This window comes from Muscardinus avellanarius (genome assembly GCF_963383645.1).
Source record: "Muscardinus avellanarius genome assembly, chromosome: 11".
Classification (NCBI taxonomy): domain Eukaryota; kingdom Metazoa; phylum Chordata; class Mammalia; order Rodentia; family Gliridae; genus Muscardinus; species Muscardinus avellanarius.
Window position 1 is genome coordinate 6,360,455 of NC_137797.1, and position 23,861 is coordinate 6,384,315.

The window sequence follows — 23,861 nt, forward strand, 5'->3', positions numbered from 1 at the left end:
GGCCTGGGCACTGCCCTGTGACCCGGGAGCCTGACTGCTGCCGTGGGCTCCCTTCCCGCCAAGGGAATCACAGGATGTGCCAAGTTCTAGGGCCCTGAGAGCCGGGTGTGCTGAGCTCACCCCGCTTCTCAGAGAGCCCCAGGGCTGTTTCCCACAGTGCCCTAGCAGGCCCCAGCCTCCCTGGGGAGCCAGAGACTTGGGTGCAGGGGGATGAATGGGCCTCAGGCAGCCAGAAAGGACTCCAAGTCCAGGATTTTCTGTTCTCCTCGGGGTGGGGGTAGGCATGTGTCTGGACAGGGTGGGAAAGGGTGCATAGAGGCCGCCCCCTCCTCCCGCCTGCCCAACCCCGAGTTCTCGTTTGGGAGGGAGGAAAAGCGATGTTTACACGGCCTTGCATTTGTTTCAAGTTATTCACCAGTGCTGGCGAGTCACTGTTCCCGCTATGTAAACAGCCTGATCCCAAAGGCCCCGCCGCGCTCGCTGCCAGGTCACCGAGGCCCCGCGACGCGTCACGTCAATGGCGCTTTGGTTCTTTGCGTGCTGCGAGGTGCGGGGCTGGGCCAGGCACACGCTGCAGACGGTGGCACCAGGGAGGAAGCAGCATCTCTGCACCACGGAGCCAGCGTGCGGGGGCTGGGCTTTGTTTGCCTGGCAGCCGGACCTTTAGTTGCTCTGGGGAGACCGAGATACCTCATCAGCATGGGAACCATAGGAAGAGAGGCAACCGTGACCGCAGAGGGCCCCACGAAGCCCTGGGGACAGCTGCAGCTCAGGGGTCCTTAGCTACATGCCTCCCCAGGTCTGGTGGGACCAGGGATGGGCCTGACCCCAGGGATGCTGGGCCCGTCTCCAAGTGCTCATGGCCAGCTGCCCCTGGGCCCGGTGCGCATGCGCTCAAGTACACGCCCAGATGCGGGCTTGCTGCTGGGTAGCCTTTGTGACATTGATCTGAATCTTTCTGTGCAGCCAGCCAGCGAGGGGGCCTTGGGCTAGAGACCTGCCTTCGCTCTGCCCCACGTGGCTTTGCTCGGTCACTTCAGCGCTCTGAGCTTGGCGTCCTCCTCAGTGAAACGTGGTCAGCAACGTAGCCTGGCACACAGGTCGCCGGGAGCCCAGGTGAGGGCCCCAACACGTGGTCAACACCAGCGACATTAGCTCTGTGTTGCTGGGAGACTGAAGGGGACACGGTGCCTGGCATGCAGCTGTTCACAGCCCAGTGCAGGCGGAGGCATGGAGAGGAGGCGGTCACCTGCTGCCCTCAGGACTACCCCCAGCAAAGGTCACATTGGCCCCGGACCTGCTGGGAGCCATGAGCAGGACTTGGCAGAGGACACTGCTCAGGGTAGTAATCCCGCCCTTCCTTCCGGGCCTCCCGAACCAGGCTCTGGGGCTCAGGGCCTGAAGATGCGGCCCCTCTGGGCAAAGCCACCTTTCTTCATCTGCCTGCCACACGCTGACATTTGAGCCTGCCACAGGATAATGACACGCCTCGCCCTGGGCGTCAAGGCAGCTACAGGCTGCTGGATGGTAAACTGCTCTGCTGTCCATCTGTGAACCGCTCCAGAGCGGAGCCACGGTGCGCGGCGCAGGGCATGCCACCTCAGTGCCTTCGCACGGCCTCTTGGTCCCAATGATAAAAAAAAAAAAAAAAAAGTCTGTGTTAAAAAGACCTGGATGGCCAGGCGTGGTGGCGCACACTTAATCCCCGCACTTGGGAGGCGGAGACAGGAAGATCACTCAGGTTCGAAGCCAGCCTCACTGGCCCAAGAGACCCTGTTTCCAAATAAAAAATATAAAAATAGGTCTGGGAGTGTAGCCTGGAGGGAGAAGGGTTCCAACCCCAGTACCACCAAAAAAGAAAAAAAAAAGACCTGGACGAAAGCCAGGCGTGGTGGCGCACGCTTGTCATCCCAGCATTCAGGAGGCTGAGACAGGAGGATGGTGGTTCTTGGACAGCCTCAGCTACTAAGTGATGCCCTCTGCAACTCAGTGAGACCCTGTTTCAAAATAAAGAATAAAAAATAAGGCTGGGGAGTAGCTTGGAGGTAGAATGCCCCTGGGTTCAACCCCCAGTACTGAAAAAAAAAAAAAAACTGGATGAAATTCTCAGTGCCAAAGTGTGTGTGAATGTAGGCTGTGTGTGTGTGTGTGTGTGTGTGTGTGTGTGTGTGTGTGTGTGTGTGTGTTGGGGCCAGGGGCCGGCTAGCAGCAGCCAGTAGCTCACGTTGCCCTTGTGTTTTATATATTTATCTATTAAAATGACAATCCAGCCATGGAACATTAAGGTTTAAGAAACCCTTCTTTCATTAAACAAACTGACAGAGTGGGGGGTTATGACTTGGGTAATTGAAACGTGCTGTTCTGTTCAAGACCAGAGCGCCATCAAGACGCGCTCAGCCGGTCCCGCCCTTTGTGCCAGGGGCCTCCGGTCAAAACTGAGCACCGGTCCCAGGCCCGTCTCCCCCTCCCAGGGAGTGGGAACGGCCTCTGGGCAGCCTCCCCGCAGCCCTGGCAGCCAGAGGTCAGGGCCTTTTCAAATCCATCTGCTGGCCCAGGGCCTCTAGTGGCGCGAGCCGCCCCGGCCCCCAGCTGCCCCTGGCTCCAAGGTCTTGTGCGGCTGGTTGTAAACTGAGGGGGACTGGGGAAAGGGCAGGGTGGCCTCTGGTTGGGGGGCCGCCTGTGCTGGGGGGAGACTGCACTGGCTTTTGGCGGGGGGGGTCCAGTGATGTCAGTGTGAGCTCAGGTTTGAGAGTTAGTTCAGGTTCTACTCCTGGGTCTGCCCTTACCATATGTGGGACCTCGGACAAGCGTCCCTGAGGCCCTCATTAGTAAGCAGCCAGTACCTGGATCTAAGTACAGAGATGCTTAGACTGTCCGGGGCACGCAGGAAGCAGCGGGGTCAGCGGCCTCAACTATGACAGCATCGGCAACAGGCTGCCTCTGCAGGTCACTCAGAGGACCACTGTGGAGTCACCATGGACAGCCTCTATCCTACCCTCCAGTTCTACCATCGCGGGCACTGTGTCCGACACTGCAGTACTGCTGGATAGTACTGCCAGACAGTACCACCATGGAGTGCCACCGTGGAGTGCCACCGTGGGTACCCCACAGAGGACATGCCCCGCGGAGGGCCTCCACACCACTAGCGCCCTCACGGAGCCCCACCATGCTGCACAGCCCCTCCACACCACACAGGACCCCACGCACTCCCTCCACGCCACGCAGGACCCCATACACTCCCTCCACGCCATGCAGGACCCCACGTACTCCCTTCACGCCACGCAGGACCCCACACAGTCCCTCCACGCCACGCAGGACCCCACGCACTCCCTCCACGCCTCACATGCCCGTGGAGCCCCTCTGTGGCACAGCGTCATGGGTCCTCCATGGGAGAAGTCAACCGCACCTGTGCAGGCTCCAAGTGTGACTTCCCATCTCCCCTCTTCTCACAGACGTGGACGAGTGCCAGGACAATAATGGCGGCTGCCAGCAGATCTGCGTCAACGCCATGGGCAGCTACGAGTGCCAGTGCCACAGCGGCTTTTTCCTCAGCGACAACCAGCACACCTGCATCCACCGCTCCAACGGTGAGCCCGGCGCGGCCAGCGCGGCGCTCTGGCGTGGGCCAGGCCAGGCGGGGGTGGGGCAGCGGCCGAATGGCTGGCTGCTCTGGGCTCTGGTGTTGGAAATCCTTCCGGCTGCTTCCCTGTGCCAGCTACGCCAGGCTGTTGGGGTCTCCCCCGTTGCTACGTGGTGACCAGGTGGGCTCGTGCAACCCGAGAACTGTATTCCTTTCTGGTCGGGAGCTGGCTGTGGCCAGGAGGAGTGGCCCACGCAGGCTGGGTGCCAGCATCCCGTCACGTGAGCCTGGCAGCGCCCACAAGTGCTGCTTGTTCACCAGGTCGCCAGCCCACCGAGGGTGCTATGATCAGGGGATGTGCTGCCCCCCCACCCGGGAGGCCAGCCGGGATGGCAGACCTGCCCGGGATGGGGCCGAGGGACGGGACCTCCCGGCCAGCTGCGGCCGTGTAGGCTGAGACAGACCCGGGCTGGTACAGAGTCCAGCAGGTGGAGATAGTCAGTGTTGGCTCGCGTCCTGCAGTTTGGGCCGGGACAGCAGAGCTGGGGGTGGGGCAGGGTGGCAGAAGCCAGGCACTGTGCTGGAGGAGCGGGGCTTCTGGGCGGGGGGACTGCGTGTGTGCGTTTGCAAAGGCATTGGCGGCCTCCTGCCTAGGACAGCAGCTCTGGATGCCAAGGCGGGCGTGCACGGCAGCAGAGAGGTCACGAGGGCACCGGCAAGAGCCGGGCTCCTGGTCGGGGAGGAGATGTGAGGTGGCTGGGCCAGCCCACTGCCCCCCAATCGCTGACCCTTGGCGAGGAGACTGGAGGCCCGAGCCAGGGAGAGGCCAGGCCTCAGCCTCATCCGCAGCACCAGCAGGCAGCTGAGGGGTGGCTCACACCAAGACCCTAGGGCGGCAGGACCCAGCGTGAGCGAGCCCAGCTCCCCTCAGCTCCCTGCCGGCTCCGCGCTCTGGGCTCCAGCCCCCTCACCCACAGATGGAGGCTGCGGGTTTCCTCCAGGGTGTCAGCAGCTGGGAGGAGCCTCAGGTCTGCCAGCCCACTCCCTAGCCGGGCCACAGGGGGCTGCGCGCTGGGACTGTGGCCCCCGGGCGTGGTTTTTAATAGAGAGGGATTCCTGGGCAAGCAAAGACAAAAACGCTCGCCTGGTACAGAGCGCGGGTCATCAAGCAAAGCATCGACACCCCCGCCTTGCTCCAGCGGAGGCTGCGGCCACTGTCCTAGCCTCACGCCCTCAAGGTGGCTGCGGGTGACCACTCAGGTGACCACGGTGACGAGGAAGGAAGCCAAAGCCCAGGGTGGCCAGGGAAGCAGAGTCGGATCATGGCCCGTCCCTCGCCACCATGGGCTTACTGCCCAGGCGATAAGGCACATGAGCAGCCAGCGCTGGAGGAAGCCACGCTGTGATGGAGTTGAATGAGAGAAATCGCCATGTAAAGGGGGCAGAATTCCAGGAGGGCCTGTGAAAAGGCCCTGAGGTGGGAAGGGACCCAACATGAACAAAAAGCAGAAGAAAGGTGGAGACTGGTGAGAAAAAAGAAAGAGGAGCCCAGGGGTGGGGCTATGGCCAGCGGGCAGGGCTGGTGGTCCCCAAGCAGAGGAGCCCAGGGGTGGCCATAGCCAGGGGGCAGGAGTTTGGGTTTGTGCAAAGAGGCCCATGGGAAGCGGTTGAAGGAGGAGGAGTGGTGCTGCGGACGATGGGTGATGACCAGGAGGACTCAGGGACTCCCGCAGGCCGAGTACCGGATAACTGTGCACTGGCTGGTGCTGGGTGAGACTGCTGTAAGGCTCACCCCTCCCAGAGACCCTGATCTTTAATAAAACCAGAAACCCAGATTTAACCAGAATACAGATGTTGGGGTTTCAACCCCACTCTGCGGCAACGGGCACGTGAGTTGAAGTCCCTTCTCTCGGGACTTCTGTGGAATCTCCTGGTTTTTAACCTGCGGACAACAAGCCCTATCAAAAAAACAACAGAGAACTCCTTGGATCCCTCCAGAAGACTACTCCCAGGGCTGTGCGGGGGCCCAGGGGGGAGGGTGAATGCACCGGATGCGAGCCAGCCGCTCACAGTGCCCCCCAGGGAGACAGGGACCCGGGGCTGGGCAGGATGCCCTGCAGTCTGGGCCTCAGCCTGAGGTTGTGACAGCTGCCCAGCATTAGCCTCGACCACGGTAACGACTAGTGCGGCTCAAAGCCAGAGCCCGCCCGGAGGTGTAGCACTGAGCACCCCAGCGACCCCTGAGTCCCAGTTGTAGAGAGGACCCCTGGACCCAAAGCCCTTTGGCAAATTAGCTCCCTCTGTCACCTGACTCTGGATGCCTGTCCAGCTCGCGGGGCCTCCCGGAAGCGGGAAGAGCGCACAGGCTGGTTTTGATTAGATGGAGCCGGATGCTCAGGAGGGTCAGCCAGGGTCAGTCCAGCCTCCTGGCCCAGAAACAAGGTCATGAGGCTCAGCCTTCTGAGTGGCCGGCCTCCCAGGCGCCAGCACACACCCTGGCCCAAGGCGTGTAGATCTGGCCCAGCCGCTGGGAGCGTGAGGTTCTCGGCCCCAGCTCCGCCTTGCCTGTATAGGGGCCAGTTATCCCTCCCTAGTGAGAGAGGGACCCGTGGGGGAAATGCTCCCAAGTAGTGGCGCGCAGTACCTGCCCAGGCGTGACACATAGAGGCAGCTTCTCCAGGCCTCTAGGACAGGCCACGGCTGCTTCCTCTTGGTCAGTGGGACCTGGGGCCTTTGGGGTCTGGCCTCTCCCTCAGAGCTTCTTGGCGCTGGTTCCTGCGCCATGGCAGCCCCTGCTCACCTCTCGCTCAGCCCCTGGCCTGGCCCCCGCCTCTGCTGCCCTGACCGGAGCCTGGCTGTCTGAGCAGCACCACCTCGCTCTCCTCCTCCACGCACACTAAGCCAGTACAATACCAGTATATTGTACTGATGTTCTAAGAAGGCAGAGCCCGCAGGATCAGCATTCCCCTGTGCTCCCAGGATCGGCATTCCCCTGTGCTCCCTGGGAAGACTTCTGGGCTTCAGGCTGGCCGCGTGGCTGGGGTGGGAAGGTCTCTGAAAGGCCAAGGTAGCCGGGCGTGGTGGCTCACGCTTGTAATCCCAGCATTCAGGAGGCTGAGACCGGAGGATCGCGGTTTGCGGACAGCCTCAGCTACTTAGTGAGGCCCTCCGCAACTTAGTGAGACCCTGTTTCATAGAATAGGGCAGGGGGTGTTGTAGCTCGGAGGTCGAATGCCCCTGGGTTCCATCCCACCAAAAAAAAGAAAAAAGAAAGAAAGAAAGGCTGGAGTCTCGCCGGCCTGAGTGCGGGCTGTGCCCGCCTCCCCAGTCACTGGTTCCTCCATCCATTTGTTAGTTTACTGGGTGCTCTGCTGGGCCCAGGGGTCCCAGACATGGTTCCTGTGAAGAATTGAATGCTAAATAGGGATCTAAAAGTTAGTGTACAACCTACAGAGCCCCGGGGCTCTGAGCTTTGGTTTTTCTCCTCTGACACCACCAGCTGCTGACCTCAGGGGCTGGGGAGGGAGCGGGAGCCCGCGGGCTGTGGGTTTGAGATGCCCCGCCCCACACAGGAGGCTGTCCTGCAGTCTGCTCTGAGGCAGAGGTCTGGCTTGATCCACAGAAGATATCAGAGTGAGAGGAGGCCTCACGCTGTTCCCACAGTTGCAGGAAGCAACACAGGCTAGCAGGGGCCAGGGTGGCATGGGGAGAAGCCCTGCCCAGGCTGCTGGTTTGGGTTTGGGTTTGAGACGGGCCTTGCTCTAGACTCAAGCAGTTCTCCTGCCTCAACCTCCCAAGTCGCTAGGACCACAGGCGCACACCACATGCCTGTCTCCCATGGGCCCGTGGGCGCCATGGAGACCAGCGCTTTATTTCCGTGACTGTGATGGGGGAGCAGCTCTTTGTAGCTGGGGAGATCCTTGGGGGCACGGATGGTGCCCACCACGACTCCTGAGTCCCAGAAAAAAGTGGGCATTTGGAAAGGACAGAGGGAGAGAGGAGAAGGAGAGGGGTGGATGTCAGCAGCCCAGGACTGGAAGCATGGCCGGTGTGAGCAGCAGCCATGGGTGGGTGGAGTGGAGCGTGCCAAGGGCACTCAGCTCGCGGCGGCCTTGGTGTGCAGTCACAGTCAGCCAGGATGGTGCGACCTGGGCCAGGCGGGGGCTGGGCGTGTGGATGCGGAGCCCACTGGCCGGGACAGACACACGCTGCTATTCTCCCTGCCCAGGCACCGTAAGCCGACCCGGGGGATGCGACTCAGTCTGCTTAAAGTTCTCCTGAGTGTGTTTAAACATAATAGGTGTTATATATAGCATTTGCAGTGTGTGTGTGTGTGTGTGTGTGTGTGTGTGTGTGTGTGTGTAAAATTGTGCACATAGTTTTCTGTTTGGGGGAGCTGGGGGGTTGAAGCCTCACACATGCCATGAGCATTACCACCAAGTTCCACCGCAGCCTGGCATGGCGTGTTAGAACAGTCTATGGGATGGCCTGAAGGACACAGAGATGAGCTTCTCTATAAGTATCCATGTAGAGCGCTCTACTCAAGGGCACATAGATGCACAGTAAGAAAACGGCGCCCACGCCGACCAAGAATCAGCTCAGCAGAGGAGAGGGGGCAGAAAACTGACACCATGAATCAGCTCCGCAGAGGAGAGGGGGCAGAAAACTGACACCATGGGTACCCGAATCAGGCTCATCCAAGCGTTCTGGCGTCTGGGATCATCTGCGTAGGAAGTCCCTTGTCCTCCCGCACAGGGGCTTCCTGAGGGACTCAGGACCACGTGTCCACACAGCTCAAGACTTGGCGGGGGTGGGGGGCAGGAGCGGGGAAGCTCAGCTCTAGAGCACGTCCCTGTGACAGGTGATGCTGGCAGAGGTGGGCAGTTGCGTGTGCCTCATGCCTACCGCGTGCAGCCATGACCACGCTCTCCCCACGAGGTACCTCGATGCTGCTGACAGTACCCTTCTCCAGATTATGTAGCCGAGGCTTCGAGAGGCTGGGAACTTAAGGCTGCAGGGGCACCGAGGGATGGGTGCTTGCCAGTGCAGCCCTTGTGCTCAAGTTCCCGGCCGCCTGCTTGGGCAGAGCGCAGACCACACAGAAGGCTCTGGAACACCCCTCGGTGGCTAGCCCACGGGTGGTGAGACCCCAGAGGGCCCTGAGGGCAAAGAGACACCGCTCCCTGGCTCCCCCTGCAGCTCCAGGTACCCAGGTTCCTCTGTTAGCACCAAGAGCTCTAAAAACATTTTGTGGTGAAATTACCCAGAATGTCTCATACCCTTCCCTTCTCTCTTCAGGGAGATAGCCCGAGGGGCTTGGCCTCTTTTTTCCCGTAATTTTCAGTTTTCTGTGATTCTGTGATGGAGACAGCCACCTCTCTTAGAGACAGAAAGCGTTTGCCAGCTGCCCTGCACCACAGCCGTAGCTGGTCTTGCTCTGATGAGCCGCAGCCGCCTGTCCTGTAGACGGCCAGGTACCAGACCGAGGCTCTTAGTTTGCTGATGAGGTACCATGAGCCAGAGGGGCCGTGTCCCTCCTGGGAGCCTTTGTCACCGATTCCTGAGCATTTAGGTGTGCGGTAGGTGACCGGATTCTACAAAGATGGGCTCTGGTTCAGTGGGACTTAGCGCTTACTAAGCCCATGAATGAAGTGTTTTTGAGATCTGTGTATTTCATCTCTAAGTTTGTAAAGGTGAATACCCCAAGTACGACTGGAGACAAAAATAGGAATTTAACAACTCTACTTTGAATTAATTATAGATTCATAAGAAGCTGCAAAAATATCGTAGGACGGTCTCGTGCCCTGCCCCAGTTTCCCCCATTAGCAATATCTGCCACCGCAGGAGCACACTGTGGAGGCCGGGAAGCCACTGCGCTGTGGCGCGTGCCCGTGGTGCCAGCCACTTAACTACATGACGATCATGTCACCACCGCCACCAAAAATTTAGACTTTAGGCCGGGCATGGTGGCGCACGCTTGTAATCCCAGCAATTTGGGAAGCTGAGACAGGACAGCCTCCTGCTGGTTCAAGGACAGCCTTGGCTACTTAGTGTGGCCCCCTACAACTCAGTAAGACCCTGTTTCAAAATAAAGAATAAAAAAAGGGCTGGGGGTGTAGCTCGGAAGTAGAATGCCCCTGGGTTCCATCCCCAGTACCGCAAAAAATAATATTAGATAGATTTTAGGAATAATGGAATACCCTTTGCCAGGCACTGTTAGGAGCACTTTGCCTGTCTGTAACTAGAGGAACCATATTATTTAACGTCCCAACCAGTACACATCAAGAGGGAAAGCAGGCGCTGTTAGGAACTGCACCACGGCAGGAGGTGCACACTGGGCCGTCCCAGGCCGACTGACGTGTGGTCCCCAAGTTTGCTCCATCTAATCCCTAGACTTGTGAGGTGGCTTCTAGTCACCGCCGTGCTACGGATCTGGGCCAGAAGCTCACAGAGGCAAATGCCGTGCCAGTCGCGTGGCTGGCCTGGGTTCAAACAGGACCACCCTTCCCATGGCTGCACCTCGGTGGTTGAAGGGCCCACGAGCACCTCCATGGATCTTCCTTTTCAGGTGTAGAGTCTGAGTTCTAAAGGGAAGGATTTCCTCGCCCAATGTGCTGGCACCCAGCCCCATGCAGGCCTGGCATGGTGTGCGGGGTGGTTGGCACGGGCCCGAAGGCCGGCAGGCCGTGGATAGGGCTGCATAGACAGGGCCTTGGAAGCCCAGCTCAGGAATGAGGCTGAGGAGCCTCTCCCGTCACTCTCCTGAGTGTCCAGAGCATGGAGGTCCTCACACACCACCGCCATGCAGCACCCTGGCTGAAGGGCCCTGGCCACAGCCAGTGCTCATGCAAATGGCGGCTCCCCGCACACCTCCCACCTGGCTCAGAGCGTCCCTTACCTGGCCGCTCATTTCCAGCCCGCCCACTGATGGCTGATTGGCCGATCCCGTGGCTCAGGCCAGCCTGGCCTCACCTCGCCAGGCTTCTGTGACACCTCCCATCTCGGCTGTGTCCTGGCCCAGAAGAGTCCATGGCTCAGCGGGCTCTGACCCTGTTAGAGAGACTGACCCCAGGAGCCCAAGGCCACCCCCGGAGCTGACCGGACTCAGCCCACTGCGGCGGGGAGGGGCCGTGAGGAGTGGGGGTGTGACACAGCGTGAGACGACACCTCACCTTGGGGTGGCCAAGGGTGCAAGCGAGGAACACTGGCAGCCATCAGGGTCTCAAGGGGGCAGGTGAGGGGAAGGTGGCGGACGATGGCCGAAGGGAAGATAGCGGGAAGATGGCCGAAGGGAAGATGGCGGGAAGATGGCTGAGGGGAAGGTGGCGGGATGGTGGCTGAAGGGGATAAAGGTCAGGGGAAGGTGACAGGATGGCTGAGCAAGATGGCCAAGGGGAAGGTGACAGGAAGATTTCCCAAGGGGAAGGTGACAGGAGAGTTGCTTAAGAGAAGGTGACAGAATGTCTGAGGAGATGGTGACAGGAAGTCAGCTGAGGAGGTGACGGGATGGCTGAGGGGAAGATGACAGGAGGGTCGCTGAAGGGGAGGTGACAGGATGTCTGAGGAGATGGTGACAGGATGTCTGAGGAGATCTTGATAAGAAGACAGCTGAAGAGGTGACAGGAAGACAGCTGAGAGGAAGGTGACAGGATGTCTGAGGAGATGGTGACAGGAAGTCAGCTGAGGAGGTGACGGGATGGCTGAGGGGAAGATGACGGGAATGGCTGAGGGGAAGGTGACAGGAGGGTCGCTGAAGAGGTGACAGGATGCCTGAAGAGGTGGTGACAAGAAGACAGCTGAGGAGGTGACAGGAAGACAGCTGAGAGGAAGGTGGCAGGATGTCTGAGGAGATGGTGAGAGGATGTCTGAGGAGATGGTGGCAGGAAGTCAGCTGAGGAGGTGACGGGATGGCTGAGGGGAAGATGACGGGAATGGCTGAGGGGAAGGTGACAGGATGTCTGAGAGGGAGGTGACAAGAAGCTGGCTGAGGAAGAGGTGACCATCCGGATGTCTGAGGAGGTGACAGGAAAATGGTTAAGGGGAAGGTGACGGGAAGCAATCCTTGGGAAAGATGGCGGATGGCTGAGGAGGAATGATAGGGCGTCCGAGAAGGTGGCGGGGTGTCCTTGCAGAGGGCACAGATGAGGGCCAGGCGGTGGGTGTGGTGAGAGGTGACAGGAAGATGGCTGAGGAAAGGCGACAGCACCTGAGAGATGGGTGACAGGATGAGCAGGGGGCAGGAGGCGGCTGAGGGGAGATGCCAGGAAGCTTTCTGAGGCGGAAGGATTGCGAGGGGAGGGGACAGGAGAGGAGGGTGACTGAGGACGGCGGCGACAGGATGCTGAGGGGAAGGTGAGACGGAACTTGGTGGAGCCCTGTCTACGTCAGGTTTACACTTCAGACTGTCCTGTCACCCGCATCACGTAGGTGTGGAATATTTCAATGGCGGCGTCTCTGGACAAGGCAGAACCTTGTTCTCTTCATAGCGTGGAAACTCGGGAGACCAGTGGGTCATGAGTGATGCGCTCTTCCTCCCTCCCTCTTTCCCTCCCTCCTCCTTTTCTTCTTCCTTCTTCTTGAGATTGAACCAGGACCTTGCGCATGCGAGGCAAGTGTCGTGTGTGTGTGCATGTGTGTTCATGGGAATTGAACCCAGGGGTGCTCTACTTCTACACCCCCAGCCCTCTTTATTTTTTATTTTGAAACAGGGTCTTACTAAGTTACCATGGGCTGGCCTCCATCCTGTAATCCTCCTGGCTCAGCCTCCCAAGGCCTATAAGTGTGCGCCACCACGCCCGGCAAGTGTCTACTTTTTAAGAAGCTGAAAACGCTGAGTCCCCCCAGCATTTGGCTCCGTGTGTGATGCACGAGGCTTCGGAAGGGCTCGTGCAAAGTGTTGGTGCCCTCCCTCCCTCCCTGTCCTGGAGGGCTGGCCCCGGCCTGGCCCCAGCCGGGACTTGACATGTGAGTGAGAAAAGCTGGAGAACTGGTGCTTCCCTGGGGGTCAGGAGCTCGGGGCTCTTGTGGAGTTTGGGGTCGGTCTCCCTGCCTGTGTTCTCAGCGCTCAGGGGCAGCAGGACTCAGCCTGCCGAAGGTTAAGCACTTTAGTGATTGTGTGCACAGGTCCCTCCATCCCACTCCATGCATGGCACACGGAAGCCCCCCCATGCCAGGAACGTCCTCCCAGAGCCGCAGGCTGCAGGACAGCAGACCCCGAGCAATGCCGGCCAGACAGCGCGTGGGGGGACCTGGGAGATGCGTCCCAGGGCTGCGGCGCCCAGGGGAGGGCTCGTCCACGCCCTTACTCGCTCAGTCTGCCAGTCAGCAAAGAAGAAGGCACCCATCTTGGTCCTTCCTGCTGTCAGAACAGAATACTCAAGACTGAGTAAAGAACAGAGAATTTGGTTCTCACTGTTCTGGACGCTGAGCAGCCCAAGAACAGGATGCCAGGAGGTTCCGCGTCCAGAGGGGCCTGCTCTGCTTCATAGGTGCATCTCTTCTGTGCCTCGTGACAGCGGGTACAAGAGGCCTCCCGGTCCCCTCCAGCCCTTTCACAAAGGGGACCTACGCCAAGCACATGCGCACTGCACGGCCGCTTAGAAATAGTGTCCCCTTCCCGCTCCTGCTCACCGCGCGCAGGGCCCGCTGGGGCTCCTTGGCCGAGGCCACTTGAGAGTTTGCGTGCAGCTTGCATGAGTTTGGGTCAAGGCAGAGGAGCAGCCCTGGGGTCAGCCTGTCTGAAGCCTTGTCCTGGGCCCTCCTGCGGCCCTCCTCCCCGGCCCGAACTCTCCCTTCTTGATTCCATCCCCACCCTGGCTGTCCTTGGCCTGCAGGCTGCTGGGATGCCGCCCTTCCCCAGCCACGTCTCTGCCACGGGCACGGCTTCCAGCCTTCACCTCCTGCAGCTGCACGCAGGGAGTGCTCCAGGATCCGGGCTGGACTTCTGTTCTGAAGCCAGCTCTTTTCTCCTGCTCCACCCGCAGTCCATAAGACTCCGTAAGACAGTCCACAAGCAGAGCCGCCCAGCCCTCCTGAGCCACCCAGCCACGCTGCGGCCTAGCATCCGGACAGTGCACCTGGCTGTCAGGCTCCGGCTGGCTCGCGGGGTCTGGTTTCTGCACATGGAGTGAGGTCGGGCCTGGGATCCAGCATCCCCCCTGCGTCTCCTGCAGGGCCAGGGACACCCCCTTCCAAGGCTTCAGGGGCTGGGGGCTTGCTCACTCCCCCGCCTGCTGCAGACCAGGTGGGCGGGAGAACACACAGCTCTCATGCTTAGCAGGGAGATTTATGGCGCTACTGGAGAAGGCCTGTCCTGGCCCTGTGCGGTCCGGAATGGCCCTCAAGGCGGGGACAATAAATCCAGCCCATTATTTTTTACGAGCCTCCCACCCCATAAACAACCCCTTCGCGGGTAAGCCAGCTCCACGCACTTCTGCTGGGCTGGCCTCGAGCCCGCGCCAGGGGCACCCCGGTGCCGGCTTCTCAACATGAGCAGCGGAAGTTTCCCCAAGCTGCACAGCCTTCCAGTCTCGGGGCGTGGACGTGCGAGCCGCTGCTCGGGCACTGGCCCTGGCTCTCTTCTCAGCCACCAGTGCTGGGGCCTCGGTCTCTTGTCTGTACCGTGAGGCAGTCGTGAGCACTGTCCGCTGCAGAGTGGCTCTTGAGGGCCAGAGTGGGTAGGACTGCCTGTCCGGCACCGGCTTCGTGTGTCATGGAGCGCAGCCCACGCTGTGCCTTGGCTTGATGCGAGGCTTTGGGCCTAAATATAATCTGCGGTGCGGCCACTAAGGTCCCATTCTCTGGGTGAGACGGAAGGCTGTTTGTCAGGGGAGAGTAAGGAGCAGAGGCGGGTGTCTGCTCGGGTCACAGACACCGAGTGATGGAGCAGGAGGACAGGCGCAGAGGATGCTGGGCTCAGACCCTTCCCGCCGTGCCACCCTCTGCACTCAAGACTGCTGAAACCACCGCCCTACCCAGTCCTCCGGCCTGGCCCTTCGCCCTGGGCCTTCCTACTCACACTATCCGCTCCATCAGCCCACTCCAGAACCTTCTGCTGGGGCAGCACCCTCCCCACGCCCGCCTCCTGGTCCCCCAGTCAGAGCCCATGGGCCCTGCCCCGCTGGCCCTCACCGTCTCACCCACACCCACCTCCGCCTCCCTGCGCTGTCCCCCGGGCTCTGTGCCAGCCCATGCTTCCTCACGTGAGGGTCCGTCCTGGCCACAGGAGCCCTGCTGCCCAGTGTCCAGCATGGGGTCTGGCAGGGGAGGCTGAGGGGGCAGCGTAGACCCGGCTGTCCTAACTGGCAGGGCTTCACACACGGAGGCCCACCTGGGACGTTGGGGCAGGGCTGGGCCTGGGCACAAGTCTCTCCCCCATACTACCTCCCAGGCCCGCTTCCAGCCTGAGCTTGTGAGCGCAGGCCCAGCGGGCGAGAAGCATGCAGATCCAGGGGTGTGGGTAGGCTAGGCAGAGGCCGGCGTGGCCGTGTGGAACCAGCTGTGGTCGTCCTGGGTCATTTGGGGTCTGAGCCTCCCCAGCCTCTGTGGGCCTCCCGAGGGAAGCAGGGCTGTGGCTGGCAGCCAGGAAGCACCAGGCAGTCTCCTGACAGGATTCTTGCCCACCCTGCCCTGCTGCCACTGTCCCCAGGGCCTCATCCCCAGCCAGGGACAGCCCGGCAGGCTCTTATCTCCCAGCCTGGCGGCTACTTATCACACAAGACGCTTTCTGTATTTATGTCTGTTCCTTCTCCACCCTGTCCCAGCTCGCTGCCTCAACCCTGCCCTCTCCAAGTCCTCCTGGGGTGTGTGTGTGTGTGTGTGTGTGTGTGTGTGTGTGTGTGTGTGTGTGTGTGTGAGAGAGAGAGACTGGATTTTGAACTTAGGGGCATTCTATCTGACTTACACCCCCAAACCTATTTTTTATAGTCTCACTAGTTTGATGAGAGTCTCACTACTTGCTGAGGCTGTCCTCAAACTTGCAATCCTCCTGTCTCAGCCTCCCAAGTACTAGAATTATAGGTGTGCACCACCATGCTTGGCTCCTCCCAGGCTTCTTGAGTCTCTGCTGGCAGTGGCTACTTTTCCTGCTCCAGCCCTGGAGACACTGTTCCCTGGATAGGGTCCCCAGGTGCAGTGTTCCCATCCCCCCAGACCTGTTCTTCCCAGCATGCCCAGAGAAGGGCTCCGGCACCAGGCCTGCCCTTCCCATGCCCCCTCCCACCTGGCCATGCCTCGCCCAGCGGCACCGCCTCCAGCCCTGCTCGCATTCTTTCTTAAAACACCTGCGGCTGCCAGTCCGTGCCCCGGCTGTGCTGGACACCCCTGCCTCCGAGGCCATTCAAGCATGGCTCCACCCCACGCCCTCCTGCTCACCTGCCCACTGTCCCCGTCACTGCACAAGTGTGCCCTCTGCCCATAGTGACCTTGGTGTATGCCAGCACCCGCTCCTTGAATACCCTTCCTCGTCTCCATCCCTTTTAGAAAACTCTTAGCCATGCTTCAAAGCCCAGCTCACCCCAACACACTCCGCGCGGCTGGCTCTGACTCTCGGGCAGGCTCATCTTCCTCTTGACTTGCACTCATGTGCTTCTGGGCTCAGTCCTCTGCCAGACCAGTCGGCCAGCTCCCAAGAGGTCATCCGGTGTGTCTCACGTCCAACACGGGGCTGTGCCAGATGGCAGAGGACTCGCTGCATCTTGAGGGTGACGGTGCCTGAATTGCGTGCGGCATCAACTTAGCAGCGTGTCTTCACATCCCCATGTGAACAGTACTCCAGGCTGCCCGGGGTGCCCAGCGCGCGGCTGCTCCCCATGGCTCTGTGGTTGGGCTGGGGCCGCTGGCTCACCTGGACTCCTCGGGCACTGCGGGTGCCGCAGGCCTGCTGGCTCCTCTCCCACAGGACTCTGTGGCAGGGAGCTCGGGCTTGTCTGCTCCTCAGCCTCCCCACCCAGCCTCCCACAGGCTTGTGCCCCCAGCCACCGCTGAGCTGGCTCCTGGAAGGGGACACCTTCCCTCAGCTGCCCCGACCTGGCTCCTGTCCCCAGTGCCTCCCAGCACGCACACCGTGAAGCCACAGGTCAGCAGCCCGGCGGCATTAGAATAGATGGTGGGCACTGACCAAAGACCCAGGAAGTAGCTGTGTCTGCCCATGGGGCACTGGCCCAAGCTCTGGAAACACGCCTGACTGTGCCTGAGCTGGGGCCTCTCTAGCTATCAAAGGCCCTGGGGGGCATAGCTGCGCCCGCAGTGCGGGGAGCTCGGGAGCACACAGCCACCATGAGGCCGCCCAGGCTCCGGCCCAGGCCTGTGCGCCATAGCCCGCGCTGCTGCTGCAGCTTGTGGGGCGACCGCGGTGGAGATCGCTGGCCATGGGAGATGCTCGTGCCTGAGAGCATCTCCCGTTAGCAAGGCCCTTCCCCTCTCGGGTCCCCAAGGAACACCCCGGAACCCCGTCCAGGCACCGCCACACCGGCTCGGGCCCGGGCTGGCTCCCTTGGTCATCACAGGAAAGAGAAACAGGCTCTTCCCTGGTTGGGGCTGAGGGTGGCAACGCACAGTCCGTCCCCATAGCTTTCTTTAGGGTCCCTGTGGAGGGCGGGGTGGGGTTGGTGGGTAAAATAGAGGGGGCTGTTTAAACTGTTGTTTCAGATAAATAACAGGGTTTTTTTTTAAATATGAGTATGACCCATGCAACATTTGGAACATGCTTAGCCAAAAGTATCTGTTGTGTGTCTGAGTCCTGCCCTACCTGAGCGCGCTGGATTGCTGTTTGCTGAGCCAGGCAGGCAGCCTGGCCTGAGCGTGTCCGGCACCTGACCTGACCTCCAGTTGCCTGGCCGTCAGGGGCTTGGCTTGGTTATGGTGACACCTAGTGCCCAGGGTAAGAAACTTCAGGAGAGAAAGGAGTAGATGGAGAGGCAGCCTCCTCGGGCAGCTCCACGGACATCTGTCCTCAGGTGACATCCGTCCACAGGTGTCAGTGCCGGCAGGTGTGGCGTCAGGACAGACGGGCGAGTGCTGTGGGCATGGGGGGCAGCAAGCAGTGGGGCGCAGCGGGGGAGCAGGCAGAGTAGGTCAGTCTTTGTGCCAGGTCACACACCCAGCTGGGGCCCAGAGGCGCTGCCCCTCTGTTCAGCATGGAATGCTGGCCAAAACAGGAGCCTGCTGGGAAGGAGGGCAGGTGCAGAGGCCCCTCGAGGGGCTGTCGAGGTTGACAAGGGGACCAGGGCTGTGGATTGAGGGGTGAGCAGGGGGCTGCCAGGCATTGGGCCCCTGCTGGCCCTCCCCAGGCCGCAACAGAGTCCAAAGCCCAGCGTGGCTGACAGGCCCTGCCGCACCGTTGTGTTCAGCAAAGTGACCTGTGCGTTCCTTCAGGGTCCAATGCTGAGCCAGCGGCGGGCAACACGTGACTCTAGGAGCCCCCATCTGGTGGGGGGACTGTGTAACCCGCCAGTTATAACTGACATCAGGCGCCATCAGTGAAGAGGGAGGGCAGAGAAGCGGGGGGGGGGGGGCAGGCACAGGCCTGAACCCAGCCCACGGCCTTGGGGCAAGTCTGGAAGCCCAGAGAGCCACCAGGAAGACTGGAAGAGGTGACCCCAAACAATCTCGGTCACTGGCCAGAAGCCGCCATTCCCAGAAGAGAGAGTGTGCGTGGAACGCACAGGAGCCCACACCCCAAAGGCGCCCACTGAGCAGGGAGGGCACACTGCGGGTGGTGGCCAGGCGGCCCCTGGCACCCAGGGCTCCGGCAGAGGAGGGAGGCGATTGGGGAGGCGGCCGGCAGGGCTGGGGGGCTCAAGCGCCTGCTGACAGCATCGGCCTGCATGTGGCCCCGGGAGAAGGCACTGGGTTTTTGCAGGGGGGACATCTAAAAGTCGGATTTATGCCCTAAAAGTTCCCTGTCGCAGCTGGAAGAGGGCAGCCCTCCACGCTGCAGCTCTGCCGCGTCCTATCGAGTGGCCGTGGGCAATGGCTTCCCTCTCTGAAGCTGCTCGCCTTGCTGACGGGCGGCGTGAAGGCCTCTGTGTCTGGCCAGCCGTGGGGTGTGATAAAAGGGCAGGTTTCTAGTCCTTGTGTAGCCCTCCAAGGATCCCAGTGGTATCAGGATTGGGATGGGGGAGGTTCAGAACTCAGGCCCCCAAAGAAGCCTCCATTGGAGATGATCCCAGAAATATGGAAATGGCCCTAGGCAGCAGGTGGCTCGTCAACATGGGGAAAGCTAGGGGCCAAAGAGGATACCCCAGGGCTCCCCTGCCCCGATGCCTCCTGGAAGCCCACTGGAGGCCAGGTTCCAGGCCAAGCGCAGGTTCCCAGCCCACCCTCCATCCCCCTGTCCCTCGGGCAAGTTACAGAGCCTCCCTGGGGCCTCCTCTGCTCGTTTGCATAGTAGGGCAACAGAGTCCTCATTGATAAATGGTCTAGAGGCTTCAGGGAGAGCATTCGTGTCAAGTGCTTAGCGGACAGTAGGTGCCCAGTAAGTGCCAGCTCTGGGGGTTCCCACAGGCCTCTTCTGCAGCCAGAGCTCTGTGCCGCTTCAGGTCTGTCCCCGGGGCCCACCCACTGAGGGCGTGGGCAGCACGCAACCCATCTCTGGGGCTCCTGATGAGACGGGTGTTCAAAGTGTGGAGTGGAGTGCTCCCAGGCGGCTGCTCCTGCGCCTGCCCCTCCCACGGCCTTTCTCCAACCCCCTTCCAAGTTTGCTTCGCCCGGCATGACCTGGATGGCTTAGACAGCTTCCGGGGGCTGGGCTAAAGCAGGCAGCAGCCTCCTCCTGCTCCCCAAGGCCTGGCCTCTTTCTAGGCTCTAACTTTCTATTGATGTCCAAAGGAAAGGGAGATCCCTTCCTCCCAGCTGAGGGGGAAGGGCGGAGGAGGCGATTGTTCTTCCCAGCCCGCCCAGTCAGAGTGAGGAGCGGGGACACAGAGCCATGTTATTGATGATGTCACCATAGCAACGACCCTCAGGAGACACACATTCCGGCTTTGTTATCCGGGCCAGGGGCTCCCAAGTACAAGCAGACTGGCAGGCCTCAAAGTGCTGCAGAGTGATGTGTGCACTGGCATGGGCAGGCCCGCCCTGGCCCCGTACCCCAAAACCACAGCAGCCCTTGGGATACACAGGCCCATGGGGAGGAGCTGCGGGGCCTGTCAGGGGTCCAGGGGAGGAGAGGACCAGGGGAAGGGCCAGCAGAGGGGGACGCTGGCCTTGTCTGACTCGGGTGTGGCCGGGCACACTTTTGCCCCACACTGACCTGCCTTCCAGGTGTGGCTGTGGGGTGGGCACAGTAGCACCCACATCTCAGGTTTGCTGTGAAGGTTAAACTAAGTGAGTGAGGTCAGGGCACAAGCCATGAATGGTGTCTTCCAGAACTCTCAGGTAGAGGCTCTGAAATGTGGCCCAGCCCCCCCACCCCCGCTACTCATCTTTCCCAGGGTATCAGACCCTCCCCAGTTGTTTCTGGCCTGTAGAGCCACCCTCCAGAGCACCGCAACCGCAGGCAGGCTCCTTCTAACACCTACCAACACTGCCCAGCTACAACCTGCTGTGACTGCCTCCCACCCCAGAAAAAGTCCCAGAACAGCTTTATCTGCACCCTCAGCCCACCACTCCCTCACCCAGCAAGGCGGCTACAGCAGGTAATGCACACCAGGGGGCAGGTCCTGTGACTGTCCAGATCTCCATGGGTGGAGACCCGGGCTCAAGAGTGGAGGGCACTGCCCCAGGTTAGGCAGCACGGGGCAGAGTCCATGAACAGACCTGGCCACGTGGCAGCCAAGCACTTATCTGCCCGTCGCGCCAGCCTGGCCCAGGCCCAGGGAGACGTTCAGGCCAAGTTTGCAGAACCTAATTGCATTTGGATGGGCTGAATCAAATTAGATTCAATCTGGCCGGCAGCCTGGCCTGGCGGGTACCAGGCCTCTGAAGAACAGGACTTCTGGGAATGACTCTGAAATTCTATCTCGACTCCCCTTCAACGAGAGGAGATGAGAGTAAGGCTCCTACCGAGCTCAGCACGCGTGGTGACCAATAGGACCCCGTGGCACACTTGCACAGTTAATTCCTCTGGGCTTCTCAGCAGGCCTGGGAGGCAGACTCCTACCCCTTTCACAGCTGGGAAGCCGAGACCCAGAGAGGCAGCGGCCCTGGGTCAGAGTGGGGCAGCTCAGGCCCAGCCCTCTTTCCACTCAGGGTGCTGTGATGGTGGTGCACAGGACCCAGCCCTCTGAGTGCCTGGGGCAGGGGGCTCCCATGGCTTTGCCTGTACCCACGTGGTGAGTGCCAGCTGGGCCTGGGCCATGTGCACCGTGGTGCCTGATGGGACACCCCGGCCTGAGGAGCCACTGCCCAGGAGGGAGCCCTCTCTGGAGTGATGCCTGAGGCCGTCTACTGTCTCTGGGAAGGCCCAGGAGCACGCAGGCGCCGGGCAAGCTGCAGGGGCCTCTCTCAGGCCCACCCTCCCTTTGTTTGGGAAAATATAGTTTTGGGCAAAAGTATATTATTTAAATTCTTTCCTACTATGGTAAATGTCAGTGGTGATAACACATAAATGCATAGACCAGAGCTCTCCGGGCTCCTCTGAGATTGTTAAAAATGAAGAGCTGAAAACCCGGGCTACTGAAGGTCCCAGCCTCACCCCGGCCCTCGGCTGGAGAGATGGGGCGGGATCCAAGCCTGGCCCGGGACAAGCCAGAGCTACCCAGCAGGACGTGCGGCACTCAGGAGCCTGCCTGGGATGTGGTGAGGAGGCCCCCTCGGGTCTCCAGGGAGATGAAGGCCAGGAAAAGGACCAAGGTAGAGGCCTTTGAACGGGCACCTGCAGGAGGGGCCTGGGGCTCGCCTCCCCAGCCCGGGGCTCTGCGGCTAGCGTCACATTGGTTTTAGATTACTGCGGTTGATAGCAGTGCTCCGTCATCGTCCTCCGCCTGGGAGGGAGGACGAGCGGTGTCCACCACAGGTACTTGGTCGTCCACAACTCAGAGACGTATCTGCTCCCCAGGGGCGAATTCATGGTGGTGGTGATTAGCGGAGCTTCTCGTAAGCTGTGATTCTTTGGCTGGAAATGGAAATTCAATCTCCCTTTCTTCACCACATTTAAGCCTGCACTAAAGAGGGGCCTCCAGCCCTTCCAGCCTATGAAGGGAACACAGATCTGCTTCCAGCACTGGTCTTCTGGGCCCGCTGAGGGACGGCGCTTGGAAATTAATGCAGGCAGCAGACACAGAAGTCAGGAGGTTTGCAGAACTGCTGGAGTTTGAGACCCACCTGGGATCTCATCCACAAAGGCAGGAAAGAGAGTGAGGAGAGAGTAGAAGCCAGGGGGGCGGGCTCCTCTGGGGGGTGGTCATCGGCGGTGTTGACAGAGGCTACCTGGAGGCCACCATTCGATGGCCAAACCCTCGCCAGGGCAGGAGGCTCCAAGGATACCCGATGAGAGACTCGGTGTGTCTCAGTGGTCCAAGAAAGTTCCTCTCCCATAAGCCACCTCTGAAGTGGGGTTGCCTGGACCAGCTGGGCCCGGGCAGAGAGCTCGTTCACAGATCTGGAGGGGAAGCATCAGCCTTCAGAGGCCAGCTTTTCTAGGGACAGCGGGTCTGCTCCTGAATTCCTGCCAGAAGCCCGGCATCCTCCTGTCTGTGGCCCCAGGCCATTCACTGCACACCCACCAGGAGATAGAGGAAGGTTTCCCTGCCCATTTTACAGATGAGGTTCAGAGAGAGGCTGCAATTATCTTCAAGGCACACGGCTAGTTGGGAGGTGCGTTCGTCAGCTTTTCTGTTGCTCTGACCAAAATACTTGATGAGCACAACTTAGAGGAAGAAAGGTTTACTTTAGGGCTCCCGATTTCAGAGGTCAGATCATGATCGGCATGGTCACAGCAGGAATGGCTCAGCGGCACGGCCTCAGGGCGGGGCAGAGGAGGAAAACCCCTTGGTTTTGGTGGCAGGAAGCAGGGTGGGGAAGCAACCAGGCACAGATGTGTCCCCAGGGCCTACGCTCTCCACTCATGTTCCACCTGCGAACCTGGATGCATTGCCAACACATGAGGTTGGAGGGACATTTAACTCCAAATCATGGCTAGGGGCCGGGCTCAGACCCACATTGCCTGACTCTCCAATGACCACGTGAGAAAGGGACGCACCAGCTAGGGCTGGCTTTGGTTGGCCCAGGAGCCCACTGTTTACCTTGAGTCGCAGCTCCACCTCCAGGGGAATTTTCCCAGGAGCTTGAAATTGGCCTAGGTGGGAGGTCTTGCACCACAGAAATCAGCAAGAACTGCAGGTCGCCCTCCACCCCGCCAGGCGTTAAGTACCCCGGTGTAGTTTATGTGGCGGTGCCTTTTGGGCGCTGAGAGGGGAGCGGCTTGGTCCCCCTGTGCAGAGCAGCGGCGTGGAGTGCTTTGCGGTCTGACCCCTGGCTAGTGGGCTTCTCTCTGCATGGTGCAGCAGGTTGACGTGAAGATCGAGGTGGAGGATAGCAAGCCAGATGAGTCAGGATGATGCTGGGCAGGGTGCGGCTTCGTCCATTTCCATTTGAGGGCTTTCATTTTGACTTTAGTCTCTCGTGGGTTATTGGCATGGAACCCAGGGCCTTATGTATGCTAGGCAAGCGCTCTCCTGGTGAGCCTCACCTCCAGCCCTCCACTTTCCTATCTGTACTGTAGCTGCCAGGGGGGTTGTGTTTTTAAGTATATCCCGTGTTGCGGCATGACCATGTTTAGAGTGCACCGAGTCAAGACTAAGCTAGACTTCTCCTGGAAAGAGAGGCCACCCAGGTGTTCACCCGCCTACAGGCTCGTTCCCTCTCTTCCGGGCTGGCTGTGCACGTCGTGGCTTCTCGAGGCAGGCGATGAAGCCAGGGTGTAGACTGTGGCTCTTCCCTTTCATCTGCCTTTGGCCTCTTGATGGACTTGTGACCCATAACCTCTCACTTGACCCCTGACCTCATAAATTCTGGAAACTCCTCGCAAATCACCAGGAAGATAAACATCAGCCGGGGTCAATGGAAGGGGGTCCCAGCCACTGCAAGTAAAGGAGGAAAGGAGATAGAATCTGCTGATTGAGAGGGGGTGTCCTAGAACCTCGGGGCACATCTCAGAGGAGGGGCCAAAGGGCCTTGACCTGGCCTGGAAGCAGTTCTGTAGACCTCAGCCTGGAGTCTGACCCAGGATGGAGCTCTTCCTCCAGGGGTCCTCGGCACCATCTCCAGTGCTATGCACAGAGCGCTGGGCACCCTCAGGGTCTCCACGAGAACGGCCAGCACCTGCATTCATGTGTGCAAG

General features: G+C 60.3%; 1 protein-coding gene across 3 annotated transcripts in view; it reads left to right on the plus strand.

Annotated features, from left to right (window-relative positions):
- The window catches only part of SCUBE1 (signal peptide, CUB domain and EGF like domain containing 1), a gene marked incomplete at both ends in the record, with an annotated part of 120,223 nt that overhangs the window by 42,650 nt on the left and 53,712 nt on the right, over positions 1-23,861 (plus strand). For all 3 annotated transcript variants that reach the window (XM_080705478.1, XM_080705479.1, XM_080705480.1), the window contains one exon: positions 3,453-3,587. In XM_080705478.1, coding sequence (XP_080561604.1) covers positions 3,453-3,587 — 135 coding nt within the window. The remainder of the gene's footprint in view (positions 1-3,452; positions 3,588-23,861) is intronic.